The sequence below is a fragment of the Bubalus kerabau genome, chromosome 3, assembly GCF_029407905.1.
Source record: "Bubalus kerabau isolate K-KA32 ecotype Philippines breed swamp buffalo chromosome 3, PCC_UOA_SB_1v2, whole genome shotgun sequence".
Classification (NCBI taxonomy): Eukaryota; Metazoa; Chordata; class Mammalia; order Artiodactyla; family Bovidae; genus Bubalus; species Bubalus kerabau.
Window position 1 is genome coordinate 76,392,513 of NC_073626.1, and position 13,798 is coordinate 76,406,310.

General features: G+C 32.0%; 1 protein-coding gene across 3 annotated transcripts in view; it reads left to right on the plus strand.

The window, feature by feature from the left end:
* Positions 1 to 11,491, plus strand: part of SP3 (Sp3 transcription factor) — a 58,201-nt gene extending 46,710 nt beyond the window's left edge. For all 3 annotated transcript variants that reach the window (XM_055572195.1, XM_055572194.1, XM_055572196.1), the window contains exons 5-7: positions 1,771 to 1,963; positions 7,182 to 7,378; positions 9,754 to 11,491. In XM_055572195.1, coding sequence (XP_055428170.1) covers positions 1,771 to 1,963; positions 7,182 to 7,378; positions 9,754 to 10,070 — 707 coding nt within the window. In that variant the 3' untranslated portion in view covers positions 10,071 to 11,491. The remainder of the gene's footprint in view (positions 1 to 1,770; positions 1,964 to 7,181; positions 7,379 to 9,753) is intronic.
* Positions 11,492 to 13,798: the final 2,307 nt, after the last annotated feature.

Consider the following 13,798-nt stretch of genomic DNA (forward strand, 5'->3'; position numbering starts at 1 on the left):
TAGAAAAAGAGGTGGCTGTGCTCCCTCAGTTAAACCTGTAAGTGCTATGGATCATCATCCCCTCCTGATTTCTTAGAGACTTCATTTCTGTGTTTTCAGTCTCTCCCTCTGTAGTGGATCTTTCTCATAAACATTTACACATGTTCACGTCTTTACTGTCTTCACAAACTGAACAAAACACTTCCCTCCCCAGACTCTCTTCTCTGGTCCCTTCAGCCTATACTGTCATGTTTCTGTCTTCCTCTCAACCCAGATGTTTTGAAAAACTTACCTATACGTGTTATTAAACACTTTTTCGCTTCTTGCCCGTGTTCTTTGTCTTGATGTCTTGATTTTTCTACAGTATCTGATGTTGACCATTTCCTCTTTCCTTTCTTGTAATACAGCACATTTTCCTGGGCAGATTCCTCCTCTTCTATCTGTTTAAATACCTGCATTCTTCACAGGCTAATTCTGTTCTCATTCTACTCATAGCCTTTGAATTTTCTAACCTACTTCTTTGGATGGACTCCATCTGTGCAGGTCCAGCTTTTTTTTTTTACTGGTTTGTCTGACAACAATTCAGACTCCATGACCAGCAACACTGAACTCATTAACTGTCCTTCTTTACCTCCACTTGAACCTTTGCTAGTGTTTACTATCGCAGTGAACAGCACACCATCTACCTGGTTGCCCAGGCCAGAGTGCTCTCTCTTCCCATTTCCCTCCTTGATTTTTAGTTGTAGTTATTCTGATAAATTTAAACTATGTGAGGCATTCTTCTTGGTTGTACATTCTAGTTTTCATTAGTATAAATTGGAGATATTAGATAAAGCATATTTTATTCTTCATGCTACTTTTGGCTCCAATTATTAATGACTAATACAGATCTAAAATAATTTTCTATTGAGATTTTTAGTTTACATAAATCAAAATGAAAATTGGCAGAAATTTATGTTTTACCAAAGATGATTCTATTCAGTATTCTAAATCATGTATTGTTTTTTAAAAGAATTTGTTTTTTTCTGAATTGAAAAAACCTCTTAGCTCACTTAGAAAATGATGTCATTTCATTATTGATATAAAGAAAGATGTTTGACTATGCTGAGAAAATGATGTAGCCTCCTGCCATATCCACTCTTCTTCACCATTGCATGCTCATTTTGTTTCTCAGTCTGGTTTATAATAAAATTCCTTGAAAATAAAAACTGTCTCATACATAGGTACCTCCTTCCACAGTGATACTGTGGTTGTGGCCATTGTGGATGTTTTTGCAAGCGTTGACTTTGAAGGTTAGGTTTATGAGTAATAATTTCATAGTACCTACAGGTAGGCATAATTGCATTCCCATAATACATACTTTTTGAATTCCCATAGTTTCTACAAATGGGTATAATTGATACAGACTGTACGAGAGAGGTTTAAGGCATTAGAATTTGTTCCAATCTGAGTTGACCGTTAGATATATTGACTATTTGAACAGTTATAATTAAGTTTCAGATTGTTTTATGACTTAGCTTGCTCAAAAAAAAAAAATTGGCTTTCTTACTGAATTTTAAAAAAACAAGCTCTCATGCTCTCTTTTTGGCTTAATCTCTGATATTTAGAATAAAACAAATTGTTTTTTAAAAGAATAATCCACAACAGGGAGCAATGATTATGCTCCACCAACAGATGATTTTTTTACGTATACATAGTATTTACTCATTTTATCTTAGAGAGGCTCAGATCTCTTGCTATCTTTTTGGGCCAGTGGGCTGCTTCTCATCTGTATTTGTTTTTTTTCTTTAGATATTAGGATCAAGGAAGAAGAACCTGATCCTGAAGAGTGGCAGCTCAGTGGTGATTCTACATTGAATACCAATGATCTAACACACTTGAGAGTACAGGTGGTAGATGAAGAAGGGGACCAACAGCATCAAGAAGGAAAAAGACTTCGAAGGGTAGCTTGCACCTGTCCCAACTGTAAAGAAGGTGGTGGGAGGTATGCACACATGCAACATACTTTTTTTTTTAGGCTGCTGATATCATCATCCTAATTTTTGAAATGCTGCATGCCCTGTCACCTAATTAAGGGAAATTATTCACTACATGATCATCTTGTGTGTTTGTCTGTATGAATGTGGCAGAAAAAGTTAGTGAACAAAATATGTGAAATCACATTTTTAGTTCTGAATGCCTTTTTTTAAAAAACTAAAATTAGTTTACTTTAAAAAGAAGTATAGTAAGATGGCATTTAACAGGCCCATATCAGATAATTTGCAAACCAGCAATGAGATTTGCCTAAATACTGATTAGAAAGTTGCTTCTTAACTTGAGAATAACTTATATAATATAAAAATAAGTTTAGAAATTGGTGATAAAGTGTATTTTCCATTTTCAACAGAAATGAATAATAAGCATTAATGGTGGAATTTTTTAAAAAGTGAAACTGTAATATTTCTGTTCTGTGTTTTTAAAAATAAACATTAAGCAAAAAATTACAAACTCAAAACCTATCAGTAACTGTATTAAATGTGGATGGATTAAGCTTAATAATTAAGAGATTGAGTCTCCGATTATCCTTAAAAAACAAACTCCAGCCTTACATTGATTATAAAGAACATCTTAAATTGGCACAGAACTATTGAAAATAAAGGAATGAAAGAGATTTATTAGGCAAATGTTAACAAAAAGGAAATATGCATAGCAGACATGGTATCATTTGATATCTATTTGATATTTTCACCTAATCAAATGGATAGATAGGGATATATTTCTTAATAACATGAAGTTTTCATCAAGAAGTTTACTAGCCATGGTACCTTTTCCCCACAACTTTGAAGTGTATAGAGAAAAAACTGATAGCACTCTAAAGACATACCAACCAAATTCTCCAGTCATGGTGAAATATCTTAATATACCTCTGTCAGAAATGAGCTATTTAAATAGACCAGGGGTGGGGGGATCTATTAATAGAGTTAATGAACTTGATCTAATAAAGCCTACCTGCCTTTGAAAAGTTGATCTGTACACTGGCCAGCCCATTCCCATTAATAATAATGACTAATTGTTAATACTGAGAGCTTACTATGTTCTAGATAGTCTTATATGTGAGGCATGGAGAGGATGAATGGTTTTTAAGAGCATGTACAACTGGGATTTGGACCCAGTTTCTTACTCTTGGACCTGTCTTAACCACTGCCTCCTGAGTAAATTTGCTTCTGTATCTGATCCTTAGGCATTTGTATTTACTAATGGTAATTATTCACTTGTTTGATTTATTCTTTGAAATGTTTTGGTCAATTTAAATAAATTAGTGTGGAATTTGGTTAGACAACAACTTTTCTGAAGTTTACTCTCATTTTTAGAAGAATTTTCAAGATAAATTGTTCATGAAAGTCAAATCTGAGGGTCATGGCTTTGCCTGTGTTTTGTTTATTCTTTTTCTTTAAATTGAACGTTTCAAATTTACGTTTATTAAACTAAAACATGCTCAAAAAATTCAGAACTATAGAAGAGTATTAAAATAATACCTAATTTCTACCCCACTTGAAGATGACTATTGTAACATATTTGTATTTATCTTTCCAGACTTTAAATATATTTTAAAGTAGAATCACCTTCTCTGTTTTACATGTCTGTTCTTATTTTGAAAATTTTTGTGATCATACTTCCAAGTCTACAAAAAGCTTGCATCAATTTTTTATGACTATAGTATTCTAGTGTGTGGATGTATAAGAATTTAAAAACTTTTTGGGAGTTTATTGTCAATTAATTCTTACACATATGTCTTTGCACATTTGTCTGATTATTTCATCAGTATAAGTTGTCAGTGGTGGAATTGTTGGATCAAAGGGAAATGTCTCCTAGAAAGTTGCATTAATTTATATTCCATCGGTGGTGTATGCGAGCGTCTTTTTTGCCCACACCCTTGCCAACAATGAATTTTATCATTTTTTAAAACCTTTAAAGTCTGAGAGATGAAAAGTAATGCCTCACTATTGTTTTACTTAGTATATTTTTGTTACTTTGTGAGATTGAACATTTTTTGTTGCTATTTTACCATTTAAAAATTTTGTAAATTATTTCTGTCTTCTGTGCATCTGTTAATTTGTCTGTCATATGTGCAGATTTTTTTTTCCAGTTTTACATTGCCTTTCCATTTTTTCAGTGGTTTGCAAAATGTGATTGTTTATACAAGTAAGGAGAATTCTCACAGTTTGCAAACTTTTCTTTTAAGCACAAATTTTTTACTTGAGATGCATTGTTACTATGCTATTACGTCTTCCTCAAACTGAAGATTATAAAAATACTCATTTTCTAGAACTTCTGTGAGTTCATTTTAAAATAATTTATTCTGAGCAATTAAAATTGAAGTTCTTAAGAAAAAACCTGTATTGTTTCTTAGTGCTCATTTGCACAAAATTCAGCTAATATATTCATGATAGGCACAATCATAACATTGGCAGTTGCTACATCCAGTTAATAGAAGCATAACATATAGTAAATCCCATTCCGCAAAGGTGAGATGGCATTTTAAGCATTTTAGAATATTGGACTTTTTCTTTCAGCAGTATTCTTGAAAAGAATATAATAGTGTGTGTAAAGTGGCATCTTTAAAGAACTAAATTTTGTTTTATCTTTTTGAGCAAGGTGTAAAATATAATTAAATATTTAAAAATTATATTCGTTTGGGCATTTAGCGAATATTTATTAAGCAGAACCAGCCTTCAGAAACTTTGAAGAGAGGATAGTAAAATAAATTCTAAGGACATTATTGTTACATAGGCTTTGTGTGAATTTGAAAAATAAGTTATTTTGTAAACTCTGTTACTTTCCCTGTCAGTGTTTCAGTTTGTGTTTTGTTTCTCCTGTCCCAGGCAAAAGACTCAATTTACTTTTCTTAATCCTTCCACTCAGAATTTAGCTTGCTTCATTGTATCATTCTGTCTTTGCATTATTAAAATTTTGGGAGCAAGTTTAAGAAGTCAAGAATATGAACTTACAATTGTTAGTTTTTTTAGGTCATGTAATAGGTAGAGGGGTGTAAATATATAAACCAAGAAGAAAACTTAGGGTAATCTTTTATTACTTAAAGGTTGTTAAGAAATTTACTTAAGTTCTCTTTCCTCATATCGCATGCCGTAAGTCCATATCTAGCATAGCTATATCTTGAGTAAAATTTTTCTTTGAATAGAAACTTGAACATGGGTATTGGGCTTTTCTCTTATATTGTATATTTTTTGTGTGCCCTGTCTTCATTTTTTTCTTTCTTATATGCCTGTCTCATTTTCAGACAATAAATATGTCTTGTTTCCTTATAATTCAATTGATGAACAAATATCTTTCCCTGGAATTTTGGTTCTTTGAAAACTCATTTGTTGCAATAATTTATTTTAGTCTTGTGCTTTGTTCCTGCTCTCAGGCTAAATTTTGCAAAGTTAGTACAATAATAGCACTTTTGAATTTATAAAAGACATTGATTCACCTGAGTGGCAGGCTTAGAAGAGAGGCAGGAAGTTATGAGTGTAGAATCAACTGAATTGGGTTCTCTGTGAAATTGCTATGGTGAACACAATATGTAAAATCGGTTTGTACACCAATAGCCACAGACATTGCTCCTTTTCTTTGGGCCATTCAAAAATAAATTTAAAAGAGCTAAACTAAATGGAAATACTGTTGGCTTTGGTTAAGACTTTGGCATTGCAGGTGAGCCAGCAAAACCTATTTCACTCAGCTCAGCTCTTCAAAGAGAGTTGTAGAAATTGGGGGTGGACTGGAGCTGAAACTAGAATTGTGTTAGATTATGACGTCCTTGCCCTTGAGACAACAGCATGACTCCTCCTTGTCTTTACTTATGCTATTCCTCTGCCTGGAATGCCTTCCCTCCTTTCTATCTAAATCCTACCCACCTTCTCCACGAAGCCTTCTCTAACTACTGGAGCCCACATTGATGTCTCCCTGTTCAGAACACCTATGGCACCTAACAGCCAGCACTGCACCGTTTAGCACTGTTTGTCCTATGGCAATTTCACATGCTACTGAGTGTGAGTACATTAAAATATAAATGTGGGGAAATATGCATTTTTCCAGTAAAATTTGAGAAACAATAGGTATAATATATATATACAGGAGGATTTGCAGGCTTATGGACGGTTTACAGGCTATATACCTAGACTGAGATTGTGGGAGGAGGGGAAGTTGGGTGGGGGTCTTAAATGTATCTTTTTTAATCTCAGAGAAACTGCGAAGTTTATATAATAAAATTTCCACAATTGAGTCTAAAATGTCATTTTTTAAAATATAAACTCATTTATTTGTCTTTATTCAGTAACTATCCTTTTTTGTTGTTGAGGTTGAGTAATAACATTTTCTGTAGTGTTTAATACAATTTGAATATCATTTCTGGAATCAAAAATGTTTCCTTCTTGCTTAGGCTAAGATACCTGTTCACCCATCTAAGCACATATCTTCTAAGCCTTGTTCCTGCCATCAAGTACTGAAATGTAACAGATGTAAAACTTTGCAGTCTGGAGAAACTGCATTTTATTTATGTCTCTGATGTATAATTTGGGGTATCTGCATGGTTATTAGTAAGGGAATTTTAACTGTAAGATAATTTTTATTTCGTACAATTCTAGGGATCTAAGATGACAGGTTTGTCTAGATTTTTTTCCTCTGGTTTTCTGTTAGTCAGTGTATATTCAGGATGTGGCCATACAAATATGTGAATCAATAATGCATATATCATATAAATTTAAAGCCTGATTAAGGCATCTAATTAATTGTACCTGTGATGAGTTAATGCATCTGTTGTTGATTTATTTACTTTTTAAATTAGTTGACGTGACTTTGCATAGACCATTTAGTTTTCCTGTTCAACTAATTTAATTTAATAGGGTCTATGCATAGAATTTGTGAATGGTTCTGACAAGATAATAAATAGCTTTATTATACACTCTGTGTATGAAATGTCCTCTTAAATGATGTATTTCTTGAACATATTTACATTTGGACAGTATTCACATTAGTTGTGGAGTAAAAGAACATGTAAAACTTCCAAATTCTTACTTAAATTGATTTTAAATGGTTTTGGTTTCTGATTGACCGCATGGTGATAATGTCTTCTATTTGAAATTCAGCATGCTAAATATGATGAGTGGTATTGTCCATTTGAATATTTTCATATAAGTATATATTATTCTGTGTGTGTTTTTTAGAGGTACCAATCTTGGGAAAAAGAAGCAACACATTTGTCATATACCAGGATGTGGTAAAGTCTATGGGAAGACCTCACATCTGAGAGCTCATCTTCGTTGGCATTCTGGGGAGCGCCCATTTATTTGTAACTGGATGTTCTGTGGTAAAAGATTTACTCGAAGTGATGAATTACAGAGGCACAGAAGAACACATACAGGTTACTAATCTTTACTTTTAACAGACAAAAATTAATTATATGGCTGCATACTACCTTGAATTTTTTTTTAAGTGTAGCTTACTGAACTGAATCTTTTAAAATATGATTGTTTACATCACATTTCTATCTTCAGCAACATCAGTTTAAAAACACTTTATTCTAAACAAGCCATATGGCTTATCTTATAAAATAATGTTTTATCTTATGCAGACTGTGGTTAGTGTTGTTTTTTTCAGTCAGTTTTTTGTTTTGTTTTCATTTTATTCAGTGTCTTAAGTCACATTTATTCAGTGTCTTAAGTCACATTTATCTTATTGTTAATTACATCAATGTTCTAAATTAGTTGTATGCTTTTACTCTTGATCATTATTTTCTTCCTCCTTAACACTGTAATAATAATTCCTTTTCCTCTGATAATCTCATGTTTTAATATATGTGAAATAAGCAGAAAACTATTTTCTTCGAGGGGTGATAACCACAGCATCTTTGATGTCAGGATTTTCATTTAATTGTGTTTACATAGTGTTTGTATGGTTGTTACATGGAATGGACCTAGGAATGACCCCAATTGAATTCTAACTTAATATAACATACACAGATAGTTTTCTCTTACTACTATATAATGATCAAGATGATCATCAGTCTATGCTCAACATTTGAAGAATTGATAAATATATAATGTATTTACAAAGCCTAGAGAGTTTAGAAGGGAGAATTATGGTGAAACTTTGAAATCTCTTAGATCTAAATATATAAAGTAACCCATGAAATATGTAGCAGTGTATTATATGCTCTACTTGTTTTAATTTCTGTCTCATCAGGTAGGTAGACAGGTGAACTTTACCTGTTTGAAACTGCAACTGGCAATATAAGAAAGTAGATAAAGTATATCTGGAGGCAGAGATCAGTATCACTGGGCTAGTAAGGCATTGTTGGGCATTAAGACCTTAAGATGGGCCTATACTAGAATTTTCCTCAGTGGAATTTGATCAGCAGGATATGAAAAGATACAGTGTAGAAGGGAAGAAAGGTCTGTGATCAAAGTGTAGGAAACACTGTGTTAAAGGTTTGCTATGCACGCGCCTTCAAGGAGCACCTTCAGTAGTCTGATAGTGAGCACTGTGCGTCTTCAGGTAGGGGAGGTGCTGGCAGCCTCTCATGGTGCCATTTTGTCACTGAACATCTCCCAGAACTAATGTTTCAAGGGAAACTTTGGGAAATAACCTTCCCAGAAGAATAGTATGCAAATAGAAGAAGTGAGAGCTCCATTTGTCATGAGTGAAGATGAGATTCTGTTAATACATTTCTTTTATGTAGGATTGAGCCATGTTAGAGAGTCCTTGGAAGTTAAGTAGTGGAGACCTTAAAGTATTTAGTTATCTACAAATTACTCTTACATCCTGTACCACTTAGTACAATGGTAAATTTCTGTACTCTAATAAAATTTGGTATTTAAGGAAGATTTTTCTGGCATTGATTTGTTGGATTGGAGAGGGAAAGCCTAGCATGTCACTGTAATAGTTCAGGCATGAGGTCTGATGAGGACCTGCTGAGAGGAAAGTTGCTGAAATGAGATAGGTAAGACATTTTGAAGAAAATAAGAAAGTATTGGATTTGTTTATTGTATAAGTTCTCTGTGTATTCCTTTTAGTTTGGCCTTTTGCCTTACCTTCTAGTAATCCTCCCACATAGTGGGTCTTCAGCATAATAGAAGTTTTGTCTATCTTTTGTGTTTAAAAAATGTAGTTTTAAAGTACTTTAAAAATATTTTTTGTTCATGTTGAAAAATAAATTTAGGCATCAGAGTCTTGTTAACTTTAACATCATGATGTATTAAGCTTGCTTTTGATTATTCCAACTGAAATCAGATAACCATCTCCAGTTCTTGGGACTACCCAGTCTTTATTAGATTTCAAGCTTGTGTCTTGGCTTTAATTTTGAAGTACTTTGTTTAGTTACTTGAATTTGCATTTATGAGTTGGAAGGTTAAATATCAGGATCTGACATATTAATAATATCTGAAGTATAGCTTAAAACTGTCATTTTCTTTAAAGAAGTATGTTACAGGTCATCATTTTTAAGCTGGTATCTTATAACATGTTTCAAAACAAACTTAGCATAATTGAGGTATTAGATTCTTATCTGATATCAGTGTATAGTTTAATAAGTTTGAAGATTGCTTTTCATCCAAAAATAAAGATGATAAATTTATTTTGAAGAAAAAATATTGCAGGGACAGCTCATGAATCAGATACAATTCTAATTGCATTCTGCTCCCTGTCCCTAAAACTGTCAGTCTTAGCTTATTTTCTTTCTCAGAGAATGAGTCTATTAATGTTGAATTTAAAATCTAAGTAACTCAATTTCTTTAACAGGTGAGAAGAAATTTGTTTGTCCAGAATGTTCAAAACGCTTTATGAGAAGTGATCACCTTGCCAAACATATTAAAACACATCAGAATAAAAAAGGTATCCACTCTAGCAGTACAGTGCTGGCATCTGTGGAAGCTGCACGAGATGATACTTTGATTACTGCAGGAGGAACAACACTTATCCTTGCAAATATTCAACAAGGTTCTGTTTCAGGGATAGGAACTGTTAATACTTCCACCACCAGCAATCAAGATATCCTTACCAACACTGAAATACCTTTACAGCTTGTCACAGTTTCTGGAAATGAGACAATGGAGTAAATATTACACAAATACTTATTCATTGTGGTTATTTTTATACAGTAGTGAGAAGAATATTGTTCCTAAGTTCTTAGATATCTTTTTATTGATGTGCAAAAATTTTTGGATTGACAGTAACTTGGTTATACATGACACTGAAATGCCTTACTTTGTATGATATTCCATAGTATATTAAAAATGGTAAAATTGCATGGGTTTTGTAGGTACTTTTGGAATCTAGAAGAAATGAAATTTTACCAAGTTATATAAAGAGAAAATTGAATTTAACAATGCGAATGGTAGTCTAACCAAATGCACCAATCCTGTGTGGTTTAGTGTAAAAATGAGAACATGTTGGTATTTATCTATTGTAAGATAAAAAAGTTGGTGGGTGAAAGAAATCATGTTATGATAAAAAAAAATTTTTGTAATTTTCTTGATGACTGGAATTTTTATTATGCATAACTGACAAATCAAGTTTCCAAGCAAATGTTACATAGTGTAGGCTTTACTTAGCTTATCAATTTGCCATTTTGAAGCTAATTATTTTAATTAGGTTAACTATGTACAATATTTTAAGCATTACTCTTGTAAGATTTTGAAAAATACATTTTAACATGGAACTCTAGGGATAGTCACCTTTTAAATCCTGTTGAAAAGCCATGTTTAAGATTTAATTTGCCAAAATAATGTCTTGTTAATATCCTTTCAATAACGAAGTTGGGCAATATAACCAATGTTTAAAAAGGTTTAAAATGTATAGGTTGAGGCATTTGGGTGGTAAGAAAATGTTATAGTGAATTATCCCTTTTCTTGAATATTGGAGGACCAAAAAAATAAGGTTTATTGCGTCTTAGCAGTGATTTTTTTTTTTTTAAATCCAATCTTGTTTCCAAAAACCACATGTCTGCCAGGGCCTTAAAAGCCATCATGTAAATTACCAGTAAAGTATAACATATGCAAACATAACAAAATCACTTCCATAGTGACGATACTCCAACCATATGGATATTAGTCATAGAGAACTAGAGGTTTTATGATATTTTTTTAAGTCTTTTTTTTTTTTTGGTCTAGGTAGTCAGTCTGCACTTAAATATAAACCATTTTCCTTTTTTTGCTTTTTCCCTTAAAATTTATATGTATCCAGTACATTTAATTGAGAAATGTATGTTTTTTATTATGCTGTATTTTCTTTTTATTTTTTAATTATTGTTTATATTTTCAATTATTAAAAATGTACAAAATAAAGTTTCATTGCTGGTCTTGTAAGAGCTATACAATTTTCTTAAATGTATACCTATAACTGCAGCAGTTCACCTATTTCAAAAATTTGGAATTCTGTTCATTTGTTATTCTTAAGACCACCTCAAATTTAAAGGCTACCTTATTGTACGTTTAAAGTGTATTATAACAGTGTGGTAGTTAATAAAACACTATTTTTTTTCTTTTGAGTTTGTTGTATTCCTGTGCATTTAAAATAATTGCAGTGGTATGGGGTGAGAAAATTGGTATGGTTTATTTTTCTTAGCATTTTATTTGCAGATTCTTGATTTCAGACACTGAAATTATTGTAAACATGTATATTTACTTAAAGGGAAGAGTAGAGGCTCCTGGAGATTACTTTTTTTTTTCATCTAAGAATGAGCTTATGAAATAGAACTTCTGAAAAAAAATCTTTTAACTCTTAGCCTACATTGATTCATAGGAATTTTATCAATCCATTTTGCAAACCTTGTTTTTTGTTTCCCCTGTTAAAGCAATGCAGAATATTTTGATTTATCAAAAATTTGAGTTTACTTGAAGATTCTTAAGAATGATAACATAAAACAGCTTTGGTAACCATGATAAGAGTTATTTGAAAAGGTGGTTTTTAAATTTATGTATATTTAATCATAAAGGCAGGGTAAGAGGGAAGGAAAAATAAACAGGATATTAATGTGAATATTTTAGATATTTTAAAATATCCAGTTACTCTACATGTATAGAGTAGGGTTAAAGATTTCCATTGTCTGTTTTCTAGGCCCAATCTGATACTGTCAGTAATACTAATATTTCTGAGTGCTTAGGACAACACTAGATACACATAAAAACAAAGTTTTTCTAAATGTGAGACTTAAGCTTGTGATGCAGAATAAGTATTACTTGGAATAGTGAAAATTAATGAATGTACATTTATTTTGAAGTTACAGGGTTAGAATTTGAATCTTTAAACTCCTTTAAATAATTTTTAGAATTTAAAAAATTATGTTGAGTGTGTGAAGAGGATTGCGTGAGAAGGTTGCTCACTTGAGAAAAACACCCATTAAATCAGGAGGTTAAAAACCTTTTTAGAGTGATGGTATAGCTGTTGTTGTTTTTAATTGGAGGGTAGTTTACAATGTTGTGTTAGTTTCTGGGGCTGTTTTTAATACTGAAAATTTATAATAAGTTTATAGAGAGTTTTCAATCTGAGTTTCCAAGCAAATTTTATCACTTCTTAGAGCATGAATGCAGTGAAGAAAGTAAGTAGTCTTAAAAATTGTTTAAATAAATTTTTAGATTTTTTTTGAGAGCCTGCCTGGAATATACCAGTAAATTTTGGGTGTTTGCCTAACAAAAAAATGAAAGTTAGTATTCAACCTCAGCCAAGGTGACTTTAAATATTTCTGTTTTTTTAATAGAAAAAATGTTGAATACATTCTGGAAACTTAATATTTGAAGAATTACCCTAAAGTAATTTTTTTCTAGTTAAATAAAATCTCTTAGTATTATGTATGGGTGTAATGTTTTAGTGTAAACTTGCTCTTCAGTAGGTGTTTTCAGCAATTGCTTTGTTTTTGTCAAGGCTAGAGTTAGTACATACTCAGTATATTTACATACAAATAATTCCTGTTTATCAGAACATACTCATTTAGTGGACTAGACGTCTGTATACTATACCTCAATTTAAAGAAAGTATCACTTGAGAAAATTTTATTTTCTGTAGATTGATACTTAATGACTTTGAGAAGTAATTCACATAACTTAAAAAAGAACATAAAGCTTTAGAAAAGTACCTCAATTACAAAAAGCCAGGTGCCCTGTAAGTACCTTTGGGCAAAATAGTGAAGATGCTTAAATTATTTCAAAATAGTGAAAACACATTCTAAGTAGTAAAAATACATTTAAGGTGAAGGCATGTCAAACATATTTCAAATAGTTCTTAGTATTCATTAGAAAATGCTGGGAGTATTTAACAATCCACAGGCCTAACTTCATCCCTGACCTAAATCTACATATCTGGAGATGGAGCGTATATATACATGACCATTGAAAGGTGGTGGGTTTGAACTGTAGGGGTCTGCTTATACATGGCTATTTTTCAGTTGTAAATATTACAGTACAGTCTGGTTGGTCTAATCCACATGTTACACATCAGTCAGAGAGGGCCAATTATAAGTAATATGTAGATTAACCCCCATGTTGTAGGGTCAACTGTATTTTTAACAACTCCTCAAGTAGCTCTTAGCAGCAGCAGCAGCAAGTGGCTCTAATAAACACTCCTGAGTTAAAACCATAACTAGAAAAAGTGTCCCCTTGTATCTTAATTGTAGTTAGGATCATATTACTTGAAAATTTCTGTCTTACTAAAAATTTCAGTATTGTTTGAAATGTGAGATTATTACTAACATTTTGTTTTAAAATATATGTGTTGGTCATGCTACCCTACTAGTAGGCAATTTGGTTTTCAGTTTTAATTATGTTAAGTAGATAAGAATTGTTTTCAATGT